The sequence below is a fragment of the Myotis nattereri genome (genome assembly GCF_964212035.1).
Source record: "Myotis nattereri genome assembly, chromosome: 1".
Lineage (NCBI taxonomy): Eukaryota > Metazoa > Chordata > Mammalia > Chiroptera > Vespertilionidae > Myotis > Myotis nattereri.
This window is the reverse complement of record NC_138075.1, coordinates 182,409,358-182,420,664: the sequence shown is the minus strand read 5'-3', so window position 1 is coordinate 182,420,664 and position 11,307 is coordinate 182,409,358. Positions and strand designations below refer to the sequence as shown.

General features: G+C 48.8%; 1 protein-coding gene across 1 annotated transcript; it reads left to right on the top strand.

Annotated features, from left to right (window-relative positions):
- The first annotated feature begins 2,594 nt into the window (after window positions 1-2,594).
- STBD1 (starch binding domain 1) lies at window positions 2,595-7,901 on the top strand. The gene is made up of 2 exons (XM_081083094.1): window positions 2,595-2,864; window positions 5,377-7,901. Exons 1-2 carry the CDS (start codon window positions 2,657-2,659, stop codon window positions 6,216-6,218), a joined length of 1,050 nt encoding a protein of 349 aa, XP_080939220.1. The 5' UTR covers window positions 2,595-2,656; the 3' UTR covers window positions 6,219-7,901.
- The last annotated feature ends 3,406 nt before the right edge of the window (window positions 7,902-11,307 follow it).

Genomic DNA, 11,307 nt, shown 5'->3' with positions numbered 1-11,307 from the left:
CTGAGCCATTTGCTTTACCAGACGAAGCCATTTTAGTAATTATTCCAAGGCCGCTATTGGCCAGCTGTGGTCTTTAGCAGTTGGTTGTGAGAGTGTGTAGTTCAAAGGAAAGTCTCACCTTGCAGATACAAATGTGGGCATCACCAGCTTGAAGCTGGTGTGTGAAACCATCAGATCAGTAGAAGAGTGAACTTAGAAAGTGTTAAAGAAAAAAAACTTACAAGCCCCAAATGGCATCACTCTTGCTAAAAGCCCACAATGCCAAACCTAGATTTAAATCCTGATCTTACTGCAGTTTTAACTTCTCCCAGAAACATAATCTTTTTTTTTTTTTATCCTCACCCGAGGATATTTTTTTCCATTGATTTTTAGAGGAAGATAGAAACATGGATATGAGAGAAACACATCGATTGGTTGCCTCCTGCACCTGGGCCCCAACCAGGCCCCTGGCTGGGGAGGAGCCTGCAGCCGAGCTAATGCCCTTGACCGAATGGGGGACCCTTCAGTCCGTTCTGTCCACTGAGCCAAACCGGCTAGGATCAGAAACAATCTTCACCACCCCTATGGAATTTTCTGGTCAAGCAGTGAAGTAATCTGTCACATGGGCCTGCTTTATCCCCCTTGGAAAGGAGAGGCAATTTACATAATAAAAGCTCTTCCCCTCCAAAAGATATCCCAGCCGCCAAATAATCCTCCCTTTCTTTCCATAATAGCTCCCTTGCCCCACTCTCCTACCTATGAGACACTTTCATTTTGTACAACGCCTCCCAGTGCCCTTCTAGTTGATAGGAGGGATGCTGACCCCCTCATACATCACTCAATAAAGCCGTTTAGATCTTCAAATTTACTAGATTGAATTTTGATTTTTAACAAAACAGTGTGTATGATTCTTAGCTCACAGGGTGGTATTGTTTGTGAGGATCAAATCAAATGCATACATTTGCAATCAACAAATGTTGTGCCCAGATTTCAAGATTCCCAAGGGCCCATCAGGGAGCCAGCGAGTCCGATGCAAAAGCAAAGAGTCCTTCATTTCGAACTAGTTCGGCTCCCCGACCACACTCACCGACCACACTCACCGATGCAATGGTGAGCCCAGTGGCAGAAAGAGAAAACTCCGTGTGGAGAGAGGTTTTATAGGGGGTTGGGGTAAGAGGAGGAGAAAGGACTGTGGGCCCTGCCGATTGGCCACACGCAAGTCGGTGTCTTGTTACACAGGATGTGGTCATATCTATGGCGACTTCCCTTGATTGTCATTGGTTAGTTTAAAGAAGTCCTGGGTGTGGCTAGCAGAGGCTTGGCTTCCAGGAAGAAGCCCTGCTGAGCACATGGCCAAGGTAAGATGGAGGGCATAGCCCTTACCCTGGGGCAAGATGGAGGGCGTAGCCCTTACCCTGGGGCAAGGTGGAGGGCGTAGTCCTCGCCCTTTCACAAAGGCTTCTATTTTTATTAATAAGCCCACTTGTGGGAGCCTGTCCCTGGGCAACAACCAGTCCATACCTCATTTTGCTTCAACCACATGTGAATGGTCCACCTTCCGCATGGTTCAGGGTTTGGGCTCTGGAAGAGGGGTCGCACGCAAATGAAAGAGATAAGAAATAACAATTTGGAAATTGGGGGACCAGGTGAGAGCCCATCCCAAGAGGGAGGACTCCACTTGTGCTCAGGTCTTGCCACCCTTTTATTCAGTTTGGGATCCACCTATATCCTTTAGGCAGGCAAGTTCCAGTAACAGACTATCTTATCAGTAAGGTTTTACATGACTATCTGGTGGGGAAGTTGCTTCAGCTAAAACTGTCTGGATTAATCAGTGGGTGCATAGCCCTGACCTTTGCCAGGGCTTCAAGCGTCACCAGCATTCCTGGCTCCTTGTCCACACCTCTCTGCTAGAGAAGACAATAGGCGGGTTCCCACAACCACACACCTGGAAAAGAGGTCCAGGAAGCAGCAACGACTGGAAGTGGTTGAGATGACTGGCATTTATAGAGGGATGGCTCTCAGTCCAATCCTTTGAGGCTGAGGCTTGGGGAGGCTAAGCGCCCCAACTGGTGGTCGAATAGAGCTTCCACCACGTCTCCGGGTTTCCTCTCAATGCGCCTGCAGTGCACCCCGCTCACCCCACCCGCGCGCTGAGCTTCCTTTCCATCCGGAGCCCCCGTCCTGCGCGTCACCGCACCTCGGCCTCTCCGGTGTCTACGTTCCGGGAAGCTCCCGCCTCCAGCTGGCCGCGCTGCTACGAGTGTCCACGCGGAGCGGGCTCCGAGGCGCCGGGCGCCGGCCGAGGCAGGGCTGGCCTCGCGGGCAGTGGCGTGAGAAGGGAAGGCGGTGGACATGGACCGGCTTTGAGCGCGGCGGCTGTGCACACGTGGGTTCTTTACGCGTGTGAAACACACGTGGAACGGGGCACGCAGAGCACTGGACGCGACTGCAATCGCCGGAAAGGAAAGCGCTGGAGCCGCCAGGCCACGGCGTGGGGCTGCAGCCCCGGGGCGGGGCGGGGCTGGGAAAGTTTCAGGCGCGGGGGGCTGGGCTCCGCGCGGAGTGCGGCCAACCGGCACCGTAAAAGGCTGGAGCGCGCGGGTAGGTGTGGCTTTGCGTTCGTGACCCGAGCCCGGGTCCCTGTCGCCGTCGTGTCCCGAGCTGCGGCCTCTCAGCCATGGGCGCCGTCTGGTCCGCCCTGCTGGTCGGAGGGGGTCTGGCCGGAGCGCTGTTCATCTGGCTGCTGCGGGACAAGGGAAAGAAGGGGGACGCGGAGCGGGAGAAGGACGCCGCTCTGGGAAAGGCTGCGTCGGCCGGAGGCGATCAGCGTGGCGGCAGCGGACTGAGCCCGGGACCTTCCAGGCGGGAGTCGATCACCAAACCAGGTGCTGTCCCTTCCTCTCCGCGTCTCCAGGGCAGATCTGCCAAGGGCTCTGAGATTCGCCGAGGGAGGAACATGCCCACCTGGAGCATTCATTTCCAGGGACAACCGGGCTAGGACCCTCCCCACGCCCAGCACAGTGGGGCCTTGACTTTCGAGTTTAATTCGTTCTGAGACCGAGCTCGTTAAGGAGCTCGTTAACTCAAGTTACTCTGTCAACTCAAAGCAAAAAATCGGCGGAGAGACAGCTGGTATCTCAAAAAACTCGTTAGTCGGGACACTCGTAAGTCAAGGCCCCACTGTAGTTCCCAGGCTGGTGCGCGCACCGCACAGGTTTCTCGCCTTCTCCCAAAGCTCTAGGGATGCCCTGGCGGTTCCTCCAAGGACGGCGCCCAACCTCGCCTCTGTCCCCAGGGACCGACCCTGAGGACCTGCCCTTGTCCCTCTCGTGGGCCTGGGCTCTGCCCGGCGGCGCGAGGCGCAGTGCCGGCGGCTGCAGTGGCGGCGCCCCTCCCGGACTTCGGCAGGGAGTGCGGAGGTTTGGCGGGACCCATGCAACCCTCTTCAACCTCTGATGGAGCAGGGACATGTTCTCAGTCTCAATCCCACAGACTCAGGTCCTCCCACCCTCACGCCGCCGTGGAAGAGCTGGGCTTGGGAACACCCGCGGGGGAGCACTTCCCACTATCTGGGTGCTTCTGTCTGGAAAGCAAAGTTCAGGTTGGACTCTGGCCACGAAGGCTCTGCGGGCCCTCCCCCACGCTCACCACCACAGCGCAGGGCTGCCTCACCCCTGGGGGAAAGGACTTAAACAGGATACTGAATAGGGGACCCGACTCCGATGAGTAGAATGGCCATGCAAGGTTAAATCTCCACATTTTGGAGAGGGCATGCCGGCGAAGTAGGAGCACTGGCGCAGGGTTAAATCTCCACATTTTGGAGAGGGCATGCCGGCGAAGTAGGAGCACTGGCGCAGGGTTAAATCTCCACATTTTGGAGAGGGCATGCCAGGCGAAGTAGCAGCACTGGCAGAGACCTTCCTTTCCAGTGTCTCTTGGGCAAGTCGCCATTGCCTCTCCAGCCTGCCAGTGATAACATCTGTGAACTTGAAGGTCTCCCCCTGTGCCTTTCCTGCTGTTGGTTTGGGGTGAGCAGAGAGCTCATTTTCTTTTATCTGATCCTATGTATCAGGTTGAAAGATTCGGGGGATTCGGAGTAATATTTGTTTCTGTCTTACTTCCAATCCCACCATTAAAGAGAAAATTAAAGACTACTTTCCCTCACATCCTTCCATATCCCTCAAAAAACCCCATCTGTGCCCTGGCCAGTGTGGTTCAGTTGGTTTGGTTTTGCCCAGTGCCCCGAAAGGTTGCTGGTTCAATTCTCAGTCAGGGCACATGTCTGGGTTGCGGGCTCCATCCATCCCCATTGGGGTCATGCAGGAGGCAGCTGGTTGATGCTCCACTCTCACATTGATGTTTCTCTCCCTCTCCCTTCTTCTCTCTCTAAAAATCTATTTTTAAAAATCTTAAAACAGCCCTTGCTGGGTTGGCTCAGTGGATAGAGTGTTGGCCTTCAGGCTGAAGGGTCCCAGGTTCGATTCCAGTCAAGGGCACAAGCCAGGGTTGCAGGCTCAATCCTGATCCCCAGTTGGGGGTGTGCAGGAGGCAGCTAATCAATGATTCTCTCTCATCATTGATGTTTCTATCTTTCTCTCCCTCTCCCTTCCTCTCTGAAATTAATAAAAATATATTAAAAAATAAAAATAAATCTTAAAACAAAATAACAACAAAAAAACCCATCTGGATGATTGTATGACTGGAGGTTTTGATCTTGTAGGGAACAATTTAGACTATCAAGGAGGTGACCAAGAAGGAAACTGAGTATTTAAGAGAGCTTGGATTGTGTACTTTTAAGAACATTTTTTAAAGCATACCGTGTGAGGGGGTGTAGAAAGCCAAGGGTTTGTTGAAGAGCTTCCTGATGCACATGGGGTTGGCAAGGAGAGAACAGCCCTCTTCTACCACCCTCCCCCCAGATCCTGCCCATGAGGCACTGCTGTCCTGTGTGTTCTCCCACAGGCAGCTGCCAGCATCTGTGAGTGCTGATCCCTGGGAGCACAAGTGCACTCTGCGGGTTGTAGGGTAGCCATCCAGCCCTTCGCTCCACAGGCTGCACATCTTCTGATAACAGGAGCCAAACAACCTGACGTGGGTGCATGCCAGTATGGCCTGGAATGCGGAAGTTGAGGACTGTACTCTTCTGCTTGTACACTTGCCACTTCCTCGACACTCCTGGATATGCCTTTTATTGTTGGGCACACATGCATATTCTTAGCACACAGACCATATTGGGTCAGTGTCTGAGCTAGGTGATGAGGTACGTGATTTTAGTAGGGGTAGATTTTGTGAACTGCAGATAGATGAGTGGTAAAATCTTCAATGACTAAACCTATTTTCTCAGCCCCAGCTTCATTTCCTCTCATGAGAACTGACGGTTACATTCTGTCTTTATAGAGCATCTTCAAGAAAGCAATGGGTGTTTGGTTTCAGAGACCAAAGGCCCTGGCAGTGTGCAGGAAGCAGCATGGAGACTGCAGAGTCCTCCTGGAGAACACGGTGACCGTGACAATTCAAGACAGCATGCTCCTTTTGGATGGTTTCCGGACGCACAATCTGTAGCTACATCTGCGATCGAAGGCCACGTAGAAGCTTCAGGCAGCGAAAGTCATGAATCTCTTATGGGAGAATGGGGATTCCAAAAAGGACAAGAGGTGCCTGCTAACGCAGCTCCATGTTTGGCAGAGACACTGCCTTCTAGCATCCTGCTCGTGGACAGAGGTGAAGACGACGTGAGCCTTGCCCAGCTGGACAGACAGGACTCGGAGGACTGGGAGATGGTGTCCAGGCACTCGTCTTGGGGGGATATTGGCTTGGGTGGCAGTCTTGAGGCTCCGACGTTAAGCCCGAATCAGGGAGCGGACTATGGCAGAAACAGTCTTGTGGAAGCAAGTGGTCAGGAAGTGGATGTTAAGACAAAAAGGATAGTGATGACTTCAGAGTCTCAGCAAGTTAGTGTCAGGTTCCAGGTCCATTATATCACCAGCACTAGGGTGCAGTTCGTTGCCATAACTGGAGACCATGAGAGGCTTGGGAGGTGGACCACTTACCTCCCCCTCCAGTACAGCTCGGGGGGGCTCTGGTCTCGTTCTGTCTCCCTGCCAGCAGATACAGTGGTCGAGTGGAAGTTTGTGGTGGTGGAGAAGGGGCAAGTTACTCGCTGGGAAGAATGCAGCAATAGGCTGCTGCAAGTTGGCCGCGAGGATACGTTGGTTCACAAGTGCTGGGGGATTCACTGATGCGGTTTGCAGGGGGTTGAAGAAACCGTTGCAGAATGTGGAAGGGGCTCAGGTTGTGGAGCACACTCAATAATCGGAAATAAAGGAGGTATAACTCCAAGTTTAGCCGAGTTGTTTCAGATTTGCTAGTGGCTTTTGTTTAATGTGCAGAAATATGTACATGGATAATGCTTCCAGTGAGTGTGGGCTTTTTCTGTGGCCGTGGTGAATGGATTATGCTGACCCATCAATACTATAGGGCTTGGTCCTCTAGGGGAGTGACGTGGCTAAGCTTGGTCAGGGAGCACAAAAGCTAACCAGCTGCACAGGGTTCAAGCTTGAGCCTTTGGGTAATCCTTAAAGCAGGGGAGCGAAACAAGTTGATGTCCTTGTGGTGCAGCTGGAGAAACGTGCTTTTAACTACATGTACTATACACTTTATGTTTAAAAATAGTTGCCACCATATGGAACGGTGAGCAGAAAACATCTGGTCAACTAGATGTGATTAGGAAGGTTATGAGATTTCCCAATGTTTTTGGCTTGATTTTACCTGCCTGGTATGGTTTGAAGGTAGCAAGTATGTCTTTGTCATGTGATCGAAGGCTAGTGTAGAAACAAGGGCCTAATCAGAGTCCATCATCAAGAGCAGCCCAGGAGCAAAGGGAACAGAAATGGGGTTGAGGTGAGGGCTAGCCAGGTGGCCTGAATGCTAGCTCTTAGAGCACTGGGAGGTACAGGTAGACACACCTGACTGCAGGGAGGGACACACCCATCTGTTGGGGTCCAACCCCAGCAGGTCCAGGGGTTTCCAAAGGTGTGGACGGAGTCGGTGAAGGAGGAATGACAGCCTTCAGTTGATCATCATAGCGAGGTTCTCCCTTTATTGTCCTATTACATCTGTATTTATACCAGTTGATTTTAATCCTATCCATTCTATTCCAAAGGTTAGGGCGTTTCTTATCTCCATTCCAAGGTTACTCTATTGTTCTATTAAGCTACAAGGAAGTAACTGAAAGAGATTATCCTAAGTAAAGATTATGTAGTTTAAGTGTGATTGTTCATAGTTAAAGTGATTAATTACTCACCTGGCACTTAGTTAAGGGGTTTTATTCCCTCCCTAACTCCAGGGGAAAATCCCCAACTGGGGAAACAACCTTTCTCAGAGAGGTGAGCTTGGTTAAAACATATAGCGCTAAGAAGGGGAGCAAACATATTAAGAACAGTATGCCATATACGCCAGGTCCCTTGAACATATGCTGTGCAGATGTTTCTTCCCTGCAGTGACTGTGTCAAGCAGCAAGGGTGGATCGGCTTCCGGCAAATTCCCCCATTTTTATTTTTTAAATGACAGCGCATGTATATCAGCAGCCACCTCTCGGATTCGGTTGTTTAAGCCTCAGAAGACTTGTTTGTGACTTTGCCAACAGGTCAGTCCGAGGCTTAACCCTATATCAGCTCCCCACACCCATCCTTTACTCCTGGGCTGTTGTGGAACCATCTGTGCCCATGGCAACCGGGGGGGGGGGGGGGGGGAGGGGGACTGTCCCACAGCAATGGTTTCACCCACTCCCCTCTCCTTTCATATCAGTGGCTGTCTTGGGTAATCAAATGCAGCAGGCCAATGAGAGAGAAGTGTGTCTTTGCTCTGAGAAGAAATAAGCATTCAAACTTTGCTATTATAACCAAAATAATAAAACCAGAGTTTTAATATATTTATTAAATGTCTGAATTATTTGTCTAAATCTTGGTACCATAATAGCTTTGATATAAAATAAAATACTAATATTTTCCTTCATTCATAACAGGAAAAGCAAAAATCAGGAGGCAGAGAAGTCTGTTTTTCTCCTCCCTTTGGAGACACAGTTTTAGAATATTTCCTGTAAAACTGTACCTTTAGAGGGATAGTATACATGCCTGTACTTGAAAATGAACTCTTACATGTTAAAACAACTTTAAATAAGTGTTAACACCTTTTTGGGTGAAACATTGTTTAATTTTGGTTACAGATGATCTTTGCAGAAAAAAGCTTAAATCCAACTGAAAATAGTGTCAGAGAGTGCTTAAAAGAGCTATGTCTGATTTTTTGGCTCAAAGCATTATTATGTTAAGTTGCTGTGTACTTCATAATGAATTCAGCATTCTACCAGTGAGGCATTTTCTGTTACTGCCCAGAATGCCTAAGCATTTCTATTTGGTAAAATTAAAGGTAAAACAATTTATAATAAAAATCTTTAGAGTTCTCTTATTAGCCATTTTATCATTACCTGATGAAATAAAAGTTAATCTTTCAGTAAATCCAATTGCTTTAAGAGATACTTACAATACTATTCATTTTTTTAAATTTTATTAAAAATTGATTGCTTAGAGTACTAACGCTGTCATTTAGAGGAGAAACATGAAGAGTGTGTATGTGTGGGAGGGTCCGTACGTCCTACTAGTTTATTACCTGTACTGGACAGGCTGGCACCTGCTGCCGCACCGGCACCATTCCTGTGAGAAGGCTGTGGCAACAAGTTTATTTCTTACGAAGCAGTGGGCACTGGGTTTTCCTGGCAGGAGGGCAGCTCTTGTAGAGACTGTCACCTACTGTCCCCTGGGGCCTCCCTGTCCTCAGTGGCCAACCCACAGAAGGGGAAATGAAATGAAACCATGAAGGCTTACTAGGACTTTTGGCCAGAGAGTGATGCATACTGCTCTGTCCGCAAGCAAGGTGCCTATGGTGGAAGGCAGGGGGCTGGGAGCCAGCCTCCAGCTGGGCAGCTGTTTCTCAGTGTTTCTCAGTGTGCCAGGCAAGGAGTGGGTGCCAACTGTTTGGGACAGCCAGCCTCCTGCCACATGGTCCATACTGTCTTTGGCACAATTGGAACATTTTTGTATATGTTCTACTTGTCTCATTATAATATGGTATAATAAATATATTTAGTCTTTGTCCCAGGTTCCTGGCACTGAGCTCATTAAACCCTTGGGATTTCTTAAGAACAGGGAGTGTCTTTTGTTATTCACAGTGAGGCCCTGAGATCACACCTGAGTTTATGCTAATGAGGCAATTTATGGGGGAGCCCTTATATATCCCTGGGGTGAAGCTGGTCACCAGAAAGTAGTAGTGATTAGAGGTTTGGAACTTTCAGCCCCACCCACCAATCTCTGGGTCAGGGTGGAGGACAGGAGAATGAGCTCTAAAAACCCTTGAATAAGTAAAGTGCCCAATAAAGATGATTTGGTCAACCACGGAACTGGATTATAATGGAAGTGAAAAATACCTGTCGCCTAGTGAGGTGGTGGCCATCCTCACATCATAGCATAACTCACGTACTTGCGGTGATGCTGGTGTGAACAAACCCATCACGCTGCCAATCGTATCAAAGTACAGTACGTACAATTATGCACAGTCATAATACTTGATAACAATAATAGATGACTATGTTACTGGCTTATGTATTTACTACACTATACTTGTTATCATCACTGTAGAACGTACTCTTTCTACTTATAAAAAAAAGTTCACTGAAAAACAGTATGCTCTGTTACTCTGGCAGCAGCCTCATCTCGTGTTTACTAAATCTCTTGATTGCGTCATTTTCTCTTGTGCTTGATTTACTCTCATGTTGTTTTGTAATTTTAGTGTAGTCTAAGTGTACAGGGTTTATAAAGTCTACAATGGGGGACAATAGTCCTAGGACTTCACATTCACTCCCCACTCACTCACTGACTCACCTAGAGCAACTTCCAGTCCTGCAAATTCCATCTAATTTATGATAAGTGCTCTATACAGGTGACCACTTTTTATCTTTATATCATAGTTTTCATATTTCAACTAAACCTTTTCTATTTTTAGATACACAAGTACTTACCATCCTATACTAATAAAAGACAAACATGCAAATTGACCATACTTTCACTACGCCTTAAGCCATGCCAACCAGCCAATCAGAGCGACTATATGCAAATTAACCCAACCAAGATGGCAGCTGGAAGCCACGGAGCTGAAGCAAGCAGGAGGCTTGGTTGACCCAATGATGAAGGAAGCCAAGCTTCCCCACCTGCCACGGCCCAGCTCTGAGCTCCACTAAAAGCAACAAAGTTTCAATTATAGAAGGTAAATAAATCCCAGAAAAAAAAGAGAGGCTGGGAGCTTACGTCACCACGGTGCTTGGCCAGCCTGAAAACAGCCATCAGCCCCTCACCCAGGCTGGCCAAACCTCCATGGGGTGAGAGTCCCCACTGGGGTGGACATCCTTCGAGGGGTCCCACACTGCAAGAGGGCATATGCTGGGCTGAGGGACACCCCCCCCCCCCGAGTGCACAAATTGTGTTATAATTGCCTAAAGTATTCAGTACAGTAGTGTACTGTACAGGCTTGTAGCAATAGGTATACCATATAACAGGTGTGTAGTGGGCTATATCTTCTTATGCATGTGTATGATGTTCATACAATGATGAAATCACCGAACAACACATTTCTCAGAATGTATCCCTACTGTTAAGCGGCTCATGACCGTCAGGAGATTTAATGAGCTTTTGGGTGAACACACTGAAGTGCTGGCAGGGGGCACAACCTGAGAGGGTGTGGACGCTTCATGCACAGGTGCACCCCTTGCCCTATGCATCTCTGGCACTTGGCTGGTCCTGAATTGTTTCCTTTATGATAAACCAGTAACAGTAACTAAAGCACTTTCCTAAGTTCTGTGACCCATTCTAGCAAATTACTGAAACTCAGGAGGAGATTGTGGGAACCCCCACTTTATAACCTGTCAGTCAAAGAGTACGGAGGTCTGTGCCTCTCTATTGCCATGTGCACTGGGAGGCAGTCTTGTGCGACCGTGCCCTTAAGTCTGTAGAAGCTGACCTTAACTCCAGATAGTGCCAGAACTGAGCTGACTCGGAGGACGTCAGTCAGTGTCCACAGAGAATTGGTTATTGGTGTTAGGAAACGCTCCACATACAAAACCCCTAATTTGCTAAAATCTAATTAAGGCAGACTGAATCCATTCAACCTGTAGAAGTTACCTACTGACTGAAGAATAATACGTCTTCTTTCTTTATAGTTATTAATATGCAAAAGAGAAACTTTTCCGGAAGTTTTGATCAGGGGCCCAATATTTTGTTGTCT